Source organism: Octodon degus, unplaced genomic scaffold (genome assembly GCF_000260255.1).
Source record: "Octodon degus isolate 3935 unplaced genomic scaffold, OctDeg1.0 scaffold00233, whole genome shotgun sequence".
Lineage (NCBI taxonomy): Eukaryota > Metazoa > Chordata > Mammalia > Rodentia > Octodontidae > Octodon > Octodon degus.
In genome coordinates, this window is record NW_004524809.1 from 2699133 (window position 1) to 2719611 (window position 20479).

At 40.6% G+C, this 20479-nt stretch overlaps 2 protein-coding genes across 9 annotated transcripts in view; both read right to left on the minus strand.

Annotated features, from left to right (window-relative positions):
- Tmcc1 (transmembrane and coiled-coil domain family 1) overlaps nucleotides 1-20479 on the minus strand; it is a 248757-nt gene that overhangs the window by 124998 nt on the left and 103280 nt on the right. Inside the window, exon 1 of one of the 7 annotated variants that reach the window (XM_023705969.1) lies at nucleotides 19423-19514. The exons of the other annotated variants lie outside the window; for them this stretch is intronic. Within the exon in view, the coding sequence (XP_023561737.1) occupies nucleotides 19423-19461 (39 nt within the window). The 5' untranslated portion in view covers nucleotides 19462-19514. Of the gene's footprint in view, nucleotides 1-19422; nucleotides 19515-20479 lie in introns of those variants that run through there. 7 annotated transcript variants of the gene reach the window in all.
- Nucleotides 15759-16197, minus strand: LOC105740922 (ubiquitin-60S ribosomal protein L40-like). Of its 2 annotated transcripts, XM_023705971.1 has the most exons (2): nucleotides 16068-16170; nucleotides 15759-15980 (listed from the first exon to the last, which is right to left on the minus strand). In XM_023705971.1, the coding sequence occupies exons 1-2, from the start codon at nucleotides 16168-16170 to the stop codon at nucleotides 15784-15786; spliced, it is 300 nt and encodes a 99-aa protein (XP_023561739.1). In that variant the 3' UTR covers nucleotides 15759-15783. The 2 variants fall into 2 exon arrangements, with proteins under 2 accessions (XP_023561739.1, XP_023561740.1); XM_023705972.1 differs by having other exon boundaries at nucleotides 15759-16197.

Genomic DNA, 20479 nt, shown 5'->3' on the forward strand with positions numbered 1-20479 from the left:
AAACAAACAAACAAACAAACAAACAAACAAACAAATATCTCTTCTAAGATTCCAGTTTAGCTTTAGTAAATGCACAAAAAACATTTAAGTGACTTAAGACTCAAGATTCTTGGGTTTATTTCATTCTGGAATAAGACCTCCTGACTTCCCTAAGACTAGGAAAGTCAACAGAAGGAAAAGTATAGTATCATGGCTCAATTAGCACTCATTTTTTGGCACTTTTATTTTGTTAAAATTGTATTTAGGTTATTTGCTTCAGGATCACGAAGTTTGCCCGTTTTAAAGTAAAGAACAAAAGCAAACAGCCAAAAAATAAGAGAAACATTAGACAAGAAAAAAAAAAGATAATATTCTCACTTAACTTCTATGCACGAACATCAGGGTGAAACAGCACTGACCAACAGGAGCCCTTCTTTTGCATGCCATGCAACCCAACCCCCAAGCAAGATGCCTCCTTCCCACCAGCACACATTACTTCCCACTTATTGCTATCTGCTATGGATGCTGCCTCAACTTCAGCCAGCAAGGCTCCAGTGGTATCTTCTGGCCAAAGGAAAATTATTTTCCTTGCCACTACTTTGTTCTTCTATAACAGACTGCTAGGTTTTTTGTCCTGACCATGTGGGCAACAGGGCTAAAGGCCTCCTGCCAGTCCTACATGCTTATCAAGTGAAAAGGAAACAAAATAATACATTAAGAGAAAATGTTCCAAAAGCAAACTATAGCATTTAAGATTCTGAAAATTAACAGGTAAGAGACTACTCAAGTATATTGATTAGGGTCTGCAATAAAACTAACCAATTTAAACCCAGAGCAAAATTTCCTTTTACCATTAGGGCCAAAAGAGTATGAAATTGGAAGGCAGAGATAGCAATCCTAGTTGTGATTTTATGGGCATGCAGATTCTTCTTCTTCTTCTTTTTTTTTTAATGTATTTAGTACAGGGTCTACAAGGTCTCACTATGAAGATCAGACTTGTAGTGATCTTTTCTGTTTTTCAGCCTCCAAAGCACTGGGATTACAGGTGCGTGCCACCACTCCTAGTCTCAACTGCTGTATCAGCAAGCCCAGGGGGTAGGGCTGGCATGGCAGGCTGGGGTTTGAACCCCTGGCCCCTGTATCTGCCTAAGCAGGTGCTTTAATCTGTTCAGCTATCTTGATTTTTGTGGTGTCTTCTCACTGATACTTTTCTTTTTTTAACCACAAATATATAGGTTGAATTTTATAATTTCTACAGTACAACATAACCACTAGAAGAATACTATCTTTCAAGGTAATACATTTTCTTTAAAGAAATTACTAAAATGTCATTACTAACTCCATTCTCAGAGTTTTTATTTTATAGTCTGTTTTTTGTAGATGCTCTTCTCTTCTGAGATATGGCATCAAACAACTGTGTCTTTATTTGACAATTCATTCAGAGTTCAATGATATACAGTAGAAAAATCGGCACTCTTCATCCCATAATATGTAGATTTCCTAGCAGCAACAAATCAGTTAAGAGCACACCTGTACTCTCAGGAACAAGTTGGTTGCTGAAACTAAATGCCAACATGTAATTTCCAGATTCAAATTCCCTTGTTCGATTTTACTTCTAAAATGTCTACCCATAACTTCAAAATTTAAAAATCATTCATATTTAAACACTTAACTTTCCAGAAATAGTTAAAGTCAAGGGATTCTCTTAAGATCACTTTTCACACTATAACATAAAATAATCTGGTTTTTCAACAATCTTAAGCTCACTCTGTCCAGGTGGCACGCTCACTATCTACATTCACTATTCTACTAAAGTTCTCTGTCCAGTTTGCTATCTCCTTTTAAAGAGATAAACAAGTTTCATTAGTACTGTATTTAACTTGTATAGCACTTGGCCCTTCAATATCATAGTAATTCTCAATGTGGTAATTAGTAAAGTCAGAGTTACTGAAAGAACATCAAATCTTCATGCAAAAGATATGTGTTATGGTTTGTGTCTGGATGGTCCCTCAAAGTCTCATGCAGTCATGGGGGCGAGCTTTTTGGAGGTGGCTGAATCTAGATTTTGTGATTGAATTGTGATCCAATGCTGGGAGTATGAGTGTGAATGCTATACCTGCCCTAAATTGGGCAGGCTGCATATAATACAAGGACAAAAAGACAGAGTCTCTCTTTTTCTCCAGTTGTTTTAGCTGTCTTCTTCTACCATGAACTGGTGCCACTCTGCCATGTGCTATCCTACCTTGGAGCCAGCCAATTATGGACTGAAACCTCAATAAGCTGTGAACTAAGTAAACTTTTTCCTCCCTAACTTTGGGTGTCAGGTATTTTGTCTAAGCAATAAGAAAAGTAACTAAGACAATTTCCCTCTTGAATTCTTCTTAGATCTTAGCATATCAGGTGGCCTGAAGAACAGGAAACACTATGAGTGGTTTTTCCAGATAAGTTCCTAATCACACCAACAACCTACATCTTTAACAGAAATAGAACAATGCATGGTTAGGCATTACTCTTTTTCTGTGTACACACAATGAGAAGTCTCCTCACTGAGTAAAAATCTTAGAGACTATTTCTGGCTTCACTACTTATATATTGTATGGGTCTTTACCTCTAATTTCTTTGGTATCTGACATTAATCACAACCTTCACTCCTCTATAATATGCTCAAACTCCACCTGTTATTGAAGTAGTGTCACCACTACCTAACCCCAAAGTCTCTACTTCCATGTGTGAAGCCCCTAATTTAGCAGTTCTACCCTCAGTAAAGACAAAGGATACCTGAACTTAAATTTAGACCTGGAACCAACAAATCATCCTTCAGCTTGCCCTGAATCTGCTGTATGTCTTTCACAATATTACTCATTACTTGAAGTTTGAGCTTAAAATAGAAACTTTTACTTCTTTCCTTCCTATAACTCATTTTTCTTTAACTTGTGTTGATTCTTCCTTATAAATAATGGAAACTTAGGGCCAGCCAAACAGCTCAGCAGATTAAAGCACCTGCAAGCAGGCACGGGGCCTGGGGTTTGATCCCCGGGCCTGCCATGCCTGCCCATGGAGCGCACTGAGACGGTGATTGAGACTGTGCATGGTGGCGCGTGCCTGTAATCCCAGTACTTGGCAGGCTATAAATAGGAGAATCACTGAGTCTGATCTAGTAGTGAGACCTTAAACACCCTGTAGACCCTTCCCTAAAAATATAAAAATGAATAATAAATAATGGAAATTTTCATTTTAAAATGTCATTATTCATGGACAGATTATTCTAAAAGCTATTTGTCCTTTCAAACCTACTGTTAAAGTTCCAGAACAAGCAGTATTCTTTTGTGCTATTCAGTATAGCAGACACTGAATGCAGCTGGATATTTATTAAGTAAATGTGAAGAGAGGCTGGGGAGATAGTTCAGTGAGCTAAACGCCTGCAAGGACCCAGGTTCAATCCCCAGGACCTCATGCTGTGCTGGTCCCGGAACCACTATGTCGGCCTGAAACCAGGTGTGGTAGTGCACACCTGTAATTCCAGTGCTGGGAAGCCTGAGACAGGAGGATCACTAAGAGCCTGAACTGCATAGTGAGGCCCTGTATCCAATAAATGAGTAATTTTTTAAAAAGTAAATGTGGGGCTGGGGAGATAGCTCAGTGGAATAAGTGCTTGCCTGGCAAGCATAAGGTCCTGAGTTTGATCCCTGGTACCGCAAAAAAAAAAAAAAAAAAAAAAGTAAATGTGAACATCTGATTCCTCAGTCACATGAACATGTCACATGCTCACTAGTTCAATGTGGTGGGTGGCTGCTGCAACTCGCCTGCACAGACAGAAAGTTCTGGCAAGGAAGGTTCTGTTTTGTGTTGCAGATAAAACCTGTTAGCACACTATCTGTAACACAGGTTTTTTTCCACTGAAGAATGTAGCCTGGTTTTCTAACACTCATACAAGCCAACTCAAACCCTAGTACTCAAAACCCTCCAGGTCTGTCCCTGCCAAATATCTTTCACATCGTCTTTGTTAAAGTATACTTTTTGGCCAAGCTGTTTCCCATGACCTGTAGGCTAGCATGTTTTCATTAGCACATTATTTTATTCTGAAAAAAAAAACCCTAAAGCATAATGCACTTGTAGATTCAAGGGCTACCACACAGAATAAAACAATCATGTTTGGAATGAGGAGGCTGTCATGGTTGCTCCCCTTCTTATCAATGATCTTTCACCCATCTACCTACCAAAACCCATCTCTCCAAACTCCCCAGCCAATTTGTCCTTCACCTCCAGAACACTTTTACACAGCTCCAGTACACAAGTCGGATAGAAGGTACTTGTGCCTTCTCTCACATTATGTTCTAAGTGTGAATCTAAATTATCTGACGAATTTGGCAAGGAACAGCAGAGGGCCCTAGTGCTAGAGCAGAGGGAATAACGGGAAGACAGATTATGATGTCACACTTTAGAAGACTGAGTAAAGCCTTGAAGGCCATATAAGAGCAAGCAAAAAAGGAAGTCACTACACTGAAGGGCTTCATTCAGTTTCAATTTTATTCCTGTTACTCTGCCTCCTGTGTGAAGGATCAATATTGGTGGGCAGAAACAGATGCTGGCAGGTTAGTCAGGAGGAAGAAGATGGTAAGCAAAGACAAGATCCTACAGTGAGGTAGTAAGAAATAGCCAAACCTTGGAAATGTTTAAAAATGGAAGCTAAGTAGACTGCTGATGTGCTGGTAATAAAAAGAGGAATCATAACTTAAAAATGGGAACTTGATGGACAGAGGTACACAACTGAGACAGGGAAAATCAGGAGAAATGGGGGACAGAATAACATGCTCAAATTTGGGATATGCTAAGGTCATAATATCTTATATACTCTACATGAGATGTTTACATAGGCCTAGAGTTGAAGGGAAATAAGATTGGAAATATATATTTGAGAGTTGTCAACATGTATATAGGATTTAGGACTGGATGAAATTATCAAGAAAGGGCTAGTGAGATAGCTCAGTGGTCGAAAGTGACTGCTTAGGCTAGCTTAGCCAGGTGCAGTGGACCACCGTGGTTCAATTCCCGGCACCACATGTCATGCCAGCCCCATCCTTAGGGCAGGGCTGAGCTGGCCAAATATAAATAAATAAATAAATAAATAATCACCAAGAAAGTAAGTAATAAACTCAACTGAACCTAGATAATGACGCTGAGGAATAATAAGGAAAGGAGACTAAGACTGAGACTTAGAAGAGCTGTTTGAGAAAACCAGGGATATAGTGCAGAAGCCAAGAGCAAAATGTGCTTTACTGAGGTTGTGTTCAGTGTATCAAATGGTGATGAAAACCAAGAATTTATCATCGGATTTAACTACATGGACATATTAAAGACCTTGGCAAAAGCATATCTGGAGAAGTGGCACACGTGAAGTTGCTACCAATACCAGAGTGATGTATTTCAGTCCTTAAGCTATAGAAGCACTGTGGTGTTGAGTCTGTGGTGCTGATGATTAAAGCCAGGATGTCTTATATGCTAGACGAGCGCTCTGCTATTCAACTGCATCTCAGCTCTCACCTTTTGGTGCTTACTTGGAGTTACTTTTACTGGAAAAGAAGGGAGGTGGGGGGACACCCCAGAAGGCATACCATCACATTCTCCATGACATTCCTAGTGGACACTCAGTACCATTTGATTACTTATGAAATGTGATATGCAATTTCCTTTATTCTATTAAGGGAAATATTTAGAAGTTAGTGGTAAAATCTTCAATTTAGTGGCAAAAGTACTATTCCCACCAACTTTAATGGTAGCAAAGGAAAAATTGTTTAAATAATCAGTTTAGAGCTGGGAGATGCCTCCGTAGAATAAGCACCTGCCTGGCAAGTTCAATTACTGGTTCCACCAAAAAAGAAAAAAAAAAAAAAAGAAAAAAAAATCAGATTAGAAACCACAATGGGGCTGCCACAGCAACCATCAAAGAAGAGTAGCCATGGCCCTCAACAATGGCCACAAGGTGACTAAGAATGTGAGCAAACCAAGGCACTGCTCCCATGGCGCACATCTAACCAAACACACCAAGTTCGTGCGGGACATGATCCGGGAGGTGTGCAGCTTTACCCTCTACGAGCAGCATGCCCTCAAGTTAATCAAGAAAAGGGTGGAGACGCATATCCACACCAAGAGGAAGAATAAGGAGCTGAGCAATGTGCTGGCCACCATGAGGAAGGCAGCCACCAAGAAGGACTGAGCCCTCTGGAATAAAGCTTTGCATAGTTAAAAAAAGAAAAAAGAAAGTTGCTTTACAGTATCTTTCTGAATTAATTTGAAAAACAAGCAAGGTGGTTCTTCAAGTTGCTAAATATAAATTCAAAACTTTACAAACTCAAACACAAAAGTGTTTTTATTGTTGCTTTAATAGCTGGGTTAAGACTCAAACTCAATGACAGTACAAATACTGTGCTATTACTCTTTCCAGAGGAGTCAAGTAGGTTTCTTTATCCTGACTTAGCTAGGGTGTGAAATGCATAGTAGATTGATTTTTGTATAGCAGATTTAGATACTACCTAAATCCCTATTTTTTTCAATGAAGTTAAAGAGAAAAATTCCATTAGGTTTCTAAGTAATGATGTTTATATAGGATTCTAAACAGAAATCTACAGAGGTACAATTTCTTAAGTTTCAAGTTCTAGGAAAAATGCAGCTAGAACAAAGGAACTTTCCAAAAGTCAGTGTATTTCTAGTATTTACTTGATGGTCACACATGAAATGAGGTCCTTAGTCTCACCCAGGACACAGGGTGCTGGTCATAGAGAAGGGAGTTTCATTCTCAACAAGTACTAAAATAGGAACAATGGGAAGTTGCTTTGGTGGCCTGACTACTTAAAACTACTTGATAGTTGTAACATGGGATCAAAACACTATTTCTTAATTAAGAGTTTTAAATACTATTCCATGGATATTCATATCCAGTGTTTCATTTGCTTCTGTGGGATAGTAAAGGAGAATATTATTGTGCCATTTTAAGATTAAGGAATGAAAACACTGAGAAATTAACTACTAATTGGTCTAAAATCTTTTTTTTTTTTTTTTTTGCAGAACCGGGGATTGAACTCAGGCCCTTGCGCTTGTCAGGGAAGCGCTTATTCCACTGAGCCATCTCCCCGGCCTCTGTTTTTTCTTTCTTTTTTTTTGTTTTTTTGGTCTAAAATCAGAACAGAACTCTGGGCATCTACTTTTGAAGTCTGCTTATCACACCAAGAAAGATAAATATAAATATGTGATAAACTATTATGCAAGCACCAGATAGCTAATATACTGGTATTTTTGTTTTTCAGACTTGTATGATAACTGAAAAAGAACATATTATGAGCACAGACTAATATTTGCATGTCAGAAAGATTTAATAAATACTTATTTGGTGCCTACAATGTGTCAAGCCTTATCATATATCCTACTGCAGTAGAATAAAAGCTGGATAAGCAGTAGCTTGGGATGAGGATGGTGGTAGCTACATAGGAAGAGATGAGACACAGACGACAAGCCAAATTTGTGATTTTTTTTTTCAAGACAAGGTTTTGCTGTGTGTAGTTCAGGCTGGGCTTTAACCCACTATATAGCCCAAGTTGGCCTTAAACTCATGGCAATCTTCCTGCCTCAACCTCCCAAGTGCTGGGATTATAGGTGAGCACCACTACACCTATGTTTATTCTTTATACTCATATGCATTTATGAAACAATTTTTAGTACCAGATATTATTCCATGTTCCTAAATACAGAAGTGAATAAAATAGACAAAAATCCTTATTATAAAGTTTAAATGGTAGTGGGGGATACCTAGAAAAACAAAAGAAAAACATGAGGTATGTCAAGTAATAACAAATATAGTGAAGAGGAGAAAAGAAAACTTGAGAGAAGATAAGTAATGCTGTGGGACGGGCATGTGGAAAAAGCAGTTTTGCCATCCTAGGGAACAGCCAGCTGAAACCTCCTGAGAAGTAGACAGGAAGTAGAGAGCAATGCGGGCAGGTGTCTGGAGGGAGAGAACTCTACACAGAGTGCAGGTAGCTACAAAAGCCTGAGGCAAACATGGTACATTTGAAAACCAGCAGGAATGCAGGTGCAGCTAGGAGGGAAAAGAATGAAGACGAAAGTGAATGTGCCTTAACTTACTGTCTCAGCAACAAACTGTATGTGCTCTCCAACAGATACACACAATTAATATAACAATTTGCAAAAATTTTTAAGGCCCACTGGATGGGTGTTATCTAAATATAGTAACCAAAAGCTGGTGAAATAGCTCAGTGGATTAAAGCACCTCCTTAGGCAGATGCAGGGGCCGGGGGTTCAATCCCTGCGCCTGTTGTGCTGGCCCCGCCCCTGGAGCACACTAAGATGGTGATTGAAACTGCACGTGGTGATGTGCACGACTGTAATCCCAGTATTGGGAAGCTGTAAGCAGGAGGATCACTACCAGTCTGATCTGAGTAGTGAGTTCCTGTAGACCCTGTACTAACTACATAAAAATAAATAAATAAATGGGTAAATACGTAATGGGTTAACTCACATTTTAAAAGTAAATCTTGTGCTTTCCATTGTAAATGCATATTTACCGACTGTTCTAGGTTGTTTTGTAAATAGTGGCTGTTTTTTGCTGTTTGCTAGATAAATTTTTTACCTTACCAATTCCTGTAAACAAAGTTAGATTACAGAGATGACTTTAAAAGGAAACTAAATGGGCTTTAACTTCTTGTAACCTCAGGCAATGCAAGGCTGCCTGCAGGTACTCAGGTGCAAAATAACCAGAAACTAAAACAAAAACCCTAGGAAATTTAGTTTGAGTAGTGGTCACACTGAGCCTAAAACCATTATTTTGTGTCAGACAATGAATTTGTTTACCAAACTAAATGTGGTTCCAGGTTTTAAATCTCCCTCCCTTCCTGGGCTAGCTGCCTTTTGGTCCTCTGATGTGTGAGAGCTGACCGTGAGAGCTGGGGGGGGGGGGGGGCCGCTCAGCTCAGTAATAAACGGCTTTCCAAATTCCAATCTGGCTGATCTGGTTCCTATTCTGAGTGACCCATAACAAAATACAGTAACCAGTAACATTATTTCTTCAGAATCCAATTCAAATAACCACTCACTACCAGCTACTGGCTACACTGGGTCAGATTTCCAACTGCAGAGATTTAGTAACTAAGACCATCCTTTGCACCTGGTTTCCTCAGTTCTAACATACTACACTCACTGTACCAGACTGAGAGGGATAGTTATACCCAGGAATCATCATACAATTTTAATGTATAATGTCCAAATGATTTGAAGATAACAAAAAGAATATTAGACTTAAGGCTTTCTAGCTAAAGTTCCACATTTTTAAGGTGCAAAATGAAGTTATATCTGTATCTATCCTACCAAAGGAGTTTCCTAGATTTACAGTTCCATTCCCACTGCTTCCACAGAAGACATTTAGATTGGCAACTCTATTACTTTCAACATGCTGCAGTTACTGAAGTTTACTTCTAGAAAACAGGATTTTGAAAAGCCTTATAAGAACAGATATCAAGCATGACTTGTTGCTCTCGCTCAACAAAATCATGTCTGGTGATCCTGTCCCCTCCTGGAACACTTCCTCTTGTTCTTCCTCAGTGATTTATAGGGCAAGAGTCCTCCAGGACTGTACATCAGACTGGAAGAGGCTTTTCCATGCTCTCTCCCGAGTGACCATTCCTCTGTGTCAAAGTCATATTCTTGAGGTGTTCTGGGATGACAGGAGAAGGAAAGCTGAGAACCACTGATCCAAATCCTTTAGACCTAACTAAAAATCTCAGTTCCTCTCCAGAGCCTTTCAAGCACACCTCAGGTTTAAAGGAGAGCTCAGTCCCTCCTTCAAATATGTATTATTTGTTATTAACTTCACAACAAATAAAAAACAGCTTATTTCAGCTTTTTACCTTTTTCATATTCTCGATTATGGCAAATATTTCCTTAAGATTCAGGGCACCTGCTCTAAAAAAAGATATTTGCATCTCAATATACTTTTATATGAAGAAAGATAAGGTAAAAAAGATTGCTATTGTAAAGAATGTTTGTTTTCACAAAGAAATAGCACATTTTCTCCAGAGAAGGTGACACAGAAGAAATACCGGTTCTTCTTAGAGCCAACTCTAGAAACCATATTAGAAAAAGCTCACTTACTTTACCAGATATGGCTTATTCAGAGCTGACTAGTGACCTTACACTAGGGCTACCCCAGACATCATGAATTCATCCTCTTGCTTTTACTAAGAATGGCTGTATATAATTGGATTCCTTAGGGCCGGCCAAATAGCTCAGCGGATTAAAGCACCTGCAAACAGGCGCAGGAGCTGGGGGTTCAATCCTCAGGCCTGCCATGCTGGCCCCACAGCGAGATGGCAATTGAGACTGGGTGTGGTGGTGGGTGCCTGTAATCCCAGCTCTTGGGAGGCTGTAAACAGATGGATCACTATTATTGCAGGCAGCCGAGTTAGATAAAAAATATTACAGGCAGTCAGACAGGGTCAGGCCCTCCAAGGAGACAACACAGAAGATGAGATGCCTTACAACTGTGGGAGGGGCGGATGCTCCTGCTGTGAACCAGACCTAAAGACCTAAAGGCCAAACAAATGCTAAACGAGTAGCACCTCAGATTGATATTCTAAATAGGTATCAATCACCTGGAAAGACCCAAGTGAGTCACTAGCCCAACCCCCAACAGGAGAAGACCCCGTCCCTTATGTAATCCCATTGGTTGACCATAGTTTTGTCCCACCTCCTGCCCACCTAAGCAAGTTCCCATTCTCTCCACCTTAGCCCCACATGGTTTTACACTATAAAAGTCCCTGGAAGAGACAGCTTCCTGGGGAACTACCCGCTTGGGCCCCCCTCCTGTCCCTCTCTTGGACAGGAGCTTTCTTTCTCTCAATAAATATATTCTGCTCATAACCTCTGCTTGTTCCTAAAATTCATTCTTCAGTTTTAGAGAACACGAACTCGTGCAAGTCAGGTCCAGAGATCGTTTTTTCTCTATGTCATTTGGAGGTTCCTTATATCATTTGGAGGTCACCCACCCGAGACCAGTTTTTCTCCCTGTATCACTATGAGTCCGATCTAGTAGTGAGACCTTGAACACCCTGTAGACCTTTCCCTAAAACAGAAAAAATATAATTGGATTCCTTCTGGCAGAAAACTGAGCATCTTCCAGTTGTTTGCTACTGAAAGTCATCTTTCTTGAGTGTACAGAATGGCCAGCATATCACAGAAAGGAACATCACACCCGTGCACACCACTCCAAGAGTCAAGATGATGCTTTTCATACAAGGGTATTCACAGAGGCCAAATAATTTGTCAAAAGTCAGATGGCCAGCCATAGCTTACACAACTACAGTGACAAAACCTCTGGGGAAAATGTTATTATCTGAAAAGAGAAGTTGTGGTATGCTTTCTTATTATATATGCACTTTTGCATTCTAGACACTACCGACTTTAAGATGATGTCTTCTCAAATGCTAAATTCTCGGATCTGCTTCTTATAAAATGTGGGACAAGCTGATATGTAAAACACAGATTTCTTATCTACCACAAAGCAAGTCATCTTCCTACCCCAACTCCTACCTTAATCTCCTAGCAGAGCTGGAACTCAGGGCCTTCACACTGAGCTATACCCCATGGCCTTTTTTTGTTTTGAGACTAAGTTTCATTAAATGGCTAAGTTACCCATTATATGGCTCAAATTTGTGGTACACCTGCTCAGCCTCCCAGAGTGCTGGCATTACAGGTGTATACCATCATGCCCTAATGGTTTTCTTCTCGTCTAACGTTTTGCTATAGGACTCTGTTATGGTTAAGTTCTAACTAACTCCAGGGTGTCCAAAGAGTACATTTTATTTTTTCACTAAAATGATTAGGAAAAAAAAAAATGGCTCAGTGGAGTAAGTACTTCCCTGGCAAGTGCAGGGGCCTGAGTTCAACCCCCCAGTTCAGAAAAAAAAAAAAAAAAAAAAAAAAAAAAAGATCAGTGTACTTTACACTATTACATATTACAAGCAGCTTCTGTATAGATGTAACAAATGTGCTCCTGCTTTTATTTACAATTCACAGAACAGTACAGTTAATTTACCTAAAAGAGTATCATTTAAATTTTTTAAACAGCTAGCAATTTTGTACTACAAACCTATGTGTCACACAGAAAGGTTACCTTCAATCTCTGACTAACATGGATGGTTTTCACTGAAAAACAGTGAATCAGATTTATTTCTACTTCTGTGAGATGTAGGTCCTTTCATCAGGGGCCATCAATGTGCCCTGTTCAAAGAGTCTACCTGTCCACAAAAGATGAATGCCAGGATACAGTGCTGCTTCTCTAGTCACAAAGAATGACAGAATAATGAAAGTATCATCAGCTTAAGTTATCAATTAATATGGTCTTTAACAGTTTTCAAAGTACTCTCAAGCATATCAGCTCACTGCTCTTCACAACTAATAACCTTTTAAGAACATGTTCCAACTTCAAAGAATCACCTAATAGTCATTTAATATGCATCCATTTCTTTTAGGAAAATAATACTCAAATCTACCCAACTGATGATTCTATACAAAACACAAAAAACCTAAGCACACTTCCAAGGAGATTTAACTATCATTATTTTCTCAGGTGAGTATATTCTAAGTGGTTGATAATTAATTCTAAAAAATTTAAACTGATTATTGCTGCTGGTCACAGTGGTACATACCTATAATCCTAGTACTCCAGATGCTGATGCAGAAGGACTGCCATGAGTTTGAGGCCAGCTTGGGCTATACAGTGAGACCCTGTTTCAAAAAAAAAAAAAAAAAAAAAAAACCTCCAAAAAACAAACAAATCACCAAAAAACAAAACACCCCAGCAACAATAAATAATAAATAAATTGGTACCACTATCACAAAAGCACTTCAGAGAAATAATGCAAATATTTCTAAGTCACTCTCTCCATGTAGCCTGTTATTCTCCACCACATTCATGTTACAAGGCCATTTGCTATTACCACTGGGGGTGAATACCTCGGACCAATTTTGTGAGGGTCTCCTTTCAAGTTCCCATTTTGCTTGTCATATATTCTAATAGCCCTATTATGCTGATGATGTTAATGTGTTCAAGTTGTAGAAATCAGAATGACAGGTACCAGCAGCCAATTAGAATACTACATAAAGCCTCCTAAAGCCAGGCTGATGACTGACAAGGAAATGTAACAGTTCACTGCCAATAGGGTTAGAAGAGAACTAAATAGAACACAAAAAGAGATGTATGTCTTCCCCTTATCTAAACACATCCACTCATCACTAACTCCTTATGTATTTGGGTTTGCTAATTACTGTAATACTATACATAGTGTTTATCACTGAAGAGTATAAACACACTTTAAAAATTATAGTAAAATATATACAAAATGAAATTTATCAGTTAGCTATCAAAATATTTTTAAATAACCCTGATCAAAGTACTCAAGATAGAAGTAAAAGTAGGACATGCTAGCCTTTAATCCCAGTACCATGGAGGCTGAAGCAGGAGGATCACCAGGAATTCCAGGCTAGCATGGGCTAAATAATGAGTTCAAGGCCAGCCTGGACTACAACACAGCAACACAGCAATACTCTATCATAAAACAAAGATAAAAATAAGAAATTCTCTATCTTTTTTCTGTTGATAAAAATACACTGAGAGGACCAGAGAGATAGCTCAGTGGTGTAAAGCTGCTTAGGCAAGCATAGGCAGGTGCAGGGGACCACAGTTCAATCCCTGGCACCACATGCTGCACCAGCCCCACCCTCAGGGTGGGCTGAGCCTGACCAAAAAAAAAAAGAAAGAAAGAGACCAAGTCATTCATGTATCATCACTGGTCACAAACCCAATAGAAATCAAATAGAAGGAGCCAGGGATATAGCTCAGCAGCATAAGCACCTGCCTGCAAGCGCAAGGTCCTGAGTTCAATCCTTGGTACTGCCAGAAAAAAAAAGTGGGGTCTAATTATCAATTTGTCTGTTATTGGGGCTGGGGAGATGGCTCAGTGGAATAAGTGCTTCCCTGGCAAGTGCAAGGGCTTGAGTTCAATCCCCAGTTCCAAAAAAAAAGAAATCAAATAGAAATTCAAGAGACCACTTCTGAAGAAAATGATAGGTTCACTAAAAATTCAAATTATCAACATTTCTCTAATTCTTAAGGTTTTTGCTGATATCAAAATGGTAGCAAGTAACACCATGACATATGGAATGGGCAAAGATAAAATGTTAAAACTAAAATATTTTCAATTGTTTACAGGTCTGGGTTTAATAATTTTCAATTAAAATCAATAGCAGAACTGGGTAAAGATCCCATGAGTTCTATTTCTTGCCCTTTAATCTTTTTTCAGGCCAACCCAGGACATGCTAGTATGATTTTTATTTTTATCTTATGAAAAATTTAAATATAGCAAAAGAAAGCTCTCAATGAAGTAGCAAGGAAATGTGGTTTGCTTCCAGAATCAAGTTATTACTGGCTTACTGTTATCATTACTTTGACTATTATTTTAATGTCACTCCTGAAGATAGTAGTGACACTGACACTATGAGGTGACACTGACCCTAACAAAGCAAGCTTCACAGAAAAATCTGGAGATAACCATGAGAGGCAAGGTGAGCTAACTGTTCAGACTCATCTCTGAAAAGGTGAAGTCCAAGCTGGGCGGCTGGAAGGGACAGACCTGAACCCACAGCCTTTAACTGAGCCACAACTCCAGCCCTAATTTTTTTATTTTGACACAGGGTCTCAGTCACTAAGTTGCCAGACTGGACTGACACTTGTCATCCTCCTGCCTCAGCCTCCTAGGGTGCTGGAATGACAAGAGTATACCACCATGTTTGCTTTAAGCTATTATTTATTCTATAACAAACTGTGTAGTATTTGTCTTTCATGTTAGCAAGCCCAGACAACAGATGTTCACATTTACCTACATCTGCATAAACAAATAGGAAAAAATAAAAAAACCATTTACCTATAGAGCAGGGGGTGTGATACATAAGCAAAGACATAGCTGGATGCAATATTTCAGTTATTTTTTATTTTTGAACTACAGAAATAATTACCATTCAAAAGTAAAGACATACTACCAAATTTGTTAATCAAGATATTTTTGCCCTCTTCTCAAATTTTATATTTTTCAAAAACAGACTTCTAAGGAAAGAAGGGAAAAACTGATGTTTTCTAAATTATTATTACTGATGAAAGATTTTTGGAGAAAAATTTCCACTGTTACTTCCTCCTTTAGACATTAGCATAGCAACTTAAGGGTCAAATTTTCCTCTTCCTAAGAAGTCTCAGCCAAGGCAGCAGCACAGGTCCAAGGTCCATGGCAATGCATGTGGCCATGCTTCTACTTACACATTACTTCATGTTTTCTATGACTATTAGTTTTTTGATTTTTTTTTTTAAATTAACACATCTCTGACCAAAGAAAACAATTTCAATTATGGGAAACACTTCATCAGGTTTGCCAGATGAGTTCCAACTCTACTGCCTACTTAGCTCAGTTCTGTGGGCAAGGCCTGTTCTAGAATGCTATGTGAGTTAAAAGCTATGGAGACGTACCAGAGACCAGGAGAACATGAATGACCAATAAGCCAGACATTAGGAAGACCAATAAGCTAAGTGATGTGGGTTGAAAGGAACAGCTTTGATTTACTTTTTCTTTTCTTTCTTTCTTTTTTTTTTTTTTTTTTTTGCTCTAGTCAAGGGAGGGAAACTTTATTCAGGCCCCAAGGCTACAGACGTTGGGCAGGTGGTGCCCTTCTGGACGAGGGGCTCGCTGAGCTTTATTTGACCTTCTTCTTGGGGTGCAGGTTGTTGGTGTGGCCACACTTCTTCTTGCAGCAGTTGACAGCACGGGGGTGCAGGCAGGCATAACACTTGCGGCAGATCATCTTGTCACAGTTGTACTTCTGGGCAAGCTGACGCAGGGATGGCTTGATGATCCCACCTCGCAGGCGAAGCACCAGGTGCAGGGTGGACTCTTTTTGGATGTTGTAGTCAGAAAGGGTCCACCCATCCTCCAGTTGTATGCCGGCAAATATCAGATGCTGCTGGTCAGGTGGGATGCCCTCCTTGTCTTGGATTTTGGCTTTGACATTCTCGATGGTGTCACTGGGCTCAACCTTGAGGGTGATGGTCTTGCCTGTCAGGGTCTTCACAAAGATCTGCATGTCTGCGTCTGCTGCTCGGCCGCCTCGTTGAAGAGAAAGAGCTTTCTTTCTTTTTTTTGGCAAGTAGTGGAAAGTGAACTACATCCCCAGCTTCCAGTGCCCCTACCCTTTTGCAACAGGGTCTCATTACATTGCCCAAACTGTGCTCAAACTTGTGATCCTTCTGCTTGAGCCTCCTCCTTCAAAGCATTGCAATTTTCCTGAATCTAATTCTACTAATACTATCACTAACATCAATCTTCATTCAATGATTGAATTTCTCTGAAATTCAGTTTCTATAATAATAAAACAAAGTTTATACTACCTGGGGATCATTAGAATTAAATGTGCACATTGGCAAGTTACAGACTATTGTGGCTGGCTCAAGCATGGGGAAATACAGCAGGAAGACATATTGCAAACAGCTGCATTAGAGAATATTAGTGCAACTGCTGAGATTTTTAAAAAGTACTCTGTTCTGTCCATTTCAGCTACCTCCATAGCTAACCCAAGAACAAAGGGCAGTCACTTTCCCAGTGGATGGTAATTCCCTACCAAATATTTTTGAGGTTGTCAGCTGTGGTGGCACACACATATAATTCTAGCATTCAGGAGGCTGAGGCAGAACTGCTGAGACTTCAAGGCTAGCCTGAACTATATAAGACCTTGTCTTAAAAAGCTGAACAAAAAATGTTGTCTTTGAGGTAATATAAGAAAACTATAGGGCTAGTAAGATAGTTCAGTGGTCTAAGCACCTGCTTAGGCAAGCACAGGGACTGGGGTTTGATCCCTGGCACCACATGCTGCACTAGGCCTGTCCCCGGGCACCGTGAGCTGGCCACTGGCCACCAAGACTGGGAGTGGTGGTGTACACCTGTAATCCCAGCACTGGGGAGGCTGAAAATAGGAGGATCACTATAAGTCCAAGCTGTACAGTGAGACCCTGTAACAAATAAACAAATGATTTTTTAAAAATAAAGAAAAATAGCAAAGGAAGCTGAGATCCTTTTTGAGCAGGTGACCAGGGTCTAGTCAACATGAACATATGATACTTTTATTAACCACTTCAGTGACTTCACCTCTGTCTTTATTTACTCTTCCTTAATTCAGAGATGAATTACCATCACCCCAGTGAAGGCACTGGGTTATTCTGGAAAACGTCCAAGTATAAGTAAACATAACTACCAAATTTAAGATAAAAACCATTTAAAGCAAACATTAGATTTAAAAATCACTGCCAGAATTTTCTTTCAGAAAATTGGCATCAGAATTTAAAGATCATCTCATCAAAAAAATTTTTCTTTTTTAGGTACTGGGGATCGAACTTAGGACCTTGTGTTTGCCAGGTGGGCGTTATGCCATCGAGCTATTTTCCTGCCCCTGCCATTTTTTTAAGTCTTTTTGAGTCAGGGTTTCACTATGCAGTTCAGGATGGTTTTGAACTCACCTTATAACCAAGGGTGGCCTCAAACCTTAAGCGATCCTTCTGCCTCAGCCTCCTGAGTGCTGGGATTACAGGTATGCATTACCCCACCCAGCTCATCAATAGATTTATTAAAGCAGGAAATTACTATTAAAACTGAAATCCAGGTGGGGACATAGCTCAGAGGTAGAATATCACAGCAAACAAAATCTGTCTTTATAAAATCCTATTCTTGTGGAAGATTACTTATCTGCAAAAGTACTTGCTATTATGGTTCAAACCAGCTAAAACTGCCACTATGCAATCCATGAAAACTGAAGTGTATGTTAGAAATATCGTATTCAATGGAGTAACCAGTCCTTATTCCCAGGTCAGCCATAAAATTAGCTAAAATGGACAGAATACTTAAAAAAAAAAAAAAAAAAAACTCAGCAAATGTACTAATAACTCTAACATAACCAATCAGTTTCTTCTTCATATTTAACTGTCTTACAGAATGAAATAATTCGAAGTACTTTTTTAGTTCACTAATGGAACATAAACTATGTTAAGGGTACTTGTTAGAAAAATTTCCTTAGATTCAGCCCCAATTATCTATTATAAAACATATAGACCACATTAAAAAGGGGAGGGTTCAATCCCCGGCTCCACAAAAATAAATAAATAAATAAAATTTTTTTAAAGGGGAGGGGGTTTAAAAGAGCTGTTTCCTGGAGTGTTTTTATTTCCTATTACTCGAGGGAGGCTGTGTTCTTGCTCCCTAAGAGGTGTCCTTTTTGTAAATCATAGCCATACATACAGTAAGAAGTGAAAAAGGTGAAATTAAAGAAGTACAATACTGTAATTCAGAAAAAAAGATTGGTAACAAAATGCCTCAAATGTAGTTAATTTTTAATGTAAAAATTATCACCCGGTTAGGTTACTAACTTCCAGATGTTAGCTGCAGGAATGACCCTGCTCTGAGATTTCCAGATGAAGGCTACTGACAAGGGTAAGGGAAACAAAGTGTGATACCCTTCTGAGCTGCTGCCAGGAGTGCGGGTCCCCAAAGACAGGCACTAGGACCTGGGGTAGGACAAGCACTGTTCTTTCTAAAATTCCTCCTTATAAGACCCCAACATGCTTCAGGCCATATATCTGGCCCAGAGCCCAAGAATGCTGCAGATTTACTATATGCTTCCTCTGAATGCAGGCCATGAACTGTGACACAATTTAGCCACAAGAACACAATAGTTCCTGACAGCAGTTGAATCTCACCACAGCTCTTTCCACCCTTCTCTCTGCTCCAACTAAGGGTGTTCAATACTGGATCAGCTGAGCTAAGGACCACCAGAGCATCTACAAAATCACTATCACCTCTTCCATGGGAGCTTTGCCTTGTTATTTTCTATGTGAAGTCTGATTTTTCTCAGATGTAAAGAACTTTTCACCAAAGAAAGGACACAGGAAGACTGCTTTTCAATCAGAACTCTTAATACTGCTTTGTGCACCTCTTGGTAAGAACTGCTGCTCACACACTTACACACTGTCACAGGATTGCCATGCGATGGACCCTTTCCAACCTTTGGCACGCTGAGCTGGGACTCATTGTGCGCTGTGTCCCCAGTATGCTGGTGGAACCTGCACAAGTGGGTTCCGGGACCACCGACCACCGAGGCTTTCTCCTCGGTCCATGAGCCACTCAGCAACAGCTAACAACATGCGTGCCCCGACACAATCTTAGTCGCCCGCTGTCTTCTGGACCTGCCCGCCCCACCCCGGGAGTGTCCTGTCCGGTTTGGCAGGACAGTGTGCGGGAGAACAAAAGGCAGCGAGTCCCCTCCTCCCTCTGGCTGACAGCAAGGACCCACCTTGGAGAGCTGCCGGCGCAGGCTGAAGCGCTGCACCATGGTCGCAGATGATGGCAACTATTAGCCCGCTGCGCCCCCTTTCCGGGAGAGCCACCCATGGGACATCGCTGCCAGTCCAGGTCCCTGAGGTCGGCGACTAAGTAGACGAGGCTGGGACGCATGGGGCGGGCCCCAGGCGGGGCAGAGCCGCCTGCACTTCCTGTGAGTCAGCGAGGGTCCAGCTAGGACCACCCCTTCCCCGCCCGCCCCGCCCCGCCCCACGCCGCTGCTGCAGGGTGCCAAGGCCCAGGGTGCCACCTGAGCCGGGCAGGCGGACCCACCGGTCAGGTCTGAGCGCCAGGGGCCGCCCATGCGTGGGTTAACTCTGGTAGGCCCATCCCACCCCATCAGGGATTAAGGGGATTCTGGCCTGTGCATCTAGAGCTGCCCAGCTGCGATTGGAGCCTCAATAAGGTAGAGGAGACTTGAGGGCGACTGCCCCCTCTATCGAGAGACAAAGTAATTTGGACATTTACACACAGAACAGGAGGGACAGTTGGGAGGCACCTGTGAGCAGAGGTGTGAAGATGACAGCCTGAGGTAACCATTCACCCATCACAGGATAGACCTGCACTCCTCCCCAGGATAAGTATGATTGTTATGTACTGCAAATGTGTACTAATAAAAATAAAAAGAAAAAAAAAACCAACATGCGTTCAACTGAAATTTGCTACCCGGTGTTCCCTGGCTGGTGTATCCTGGCTGACCAGGCCTGTCACCTTCCTGGGAACGCTACACCTGCCTGCCCAACACCATGGCCTCGATTGGAAGGATCAAAAGTGTGTAGTCCCTCTGTGAGGAATTAATCCTCTACTCGTCCACTGACTTCTCAAAACTACTGAAGTTATAGTACCCAGACTCTTCAAATAAGCACATCAGTAATTCTAAAACCTTAATATTAACATGAGGAAATGAGCCAGGGAGATAGCTCAGGAGCACGAGTGCCTGCCTAATAAGAGCAAGGTCCTGATTTCGGTCCCTGGTACACAGAAAGACAGAGAGAAAAATCAGAGAGAGA

What these genes read in the sequence shown, in the direction of transcription:
- LOC105740922 (XM_023705972.1), bottom strand. Translation starts at nt 16,170, where the DNA reads ATGCAGATCTTTGTGAAGACCCTGACAGGCAAGACCATCACCCTCAAG.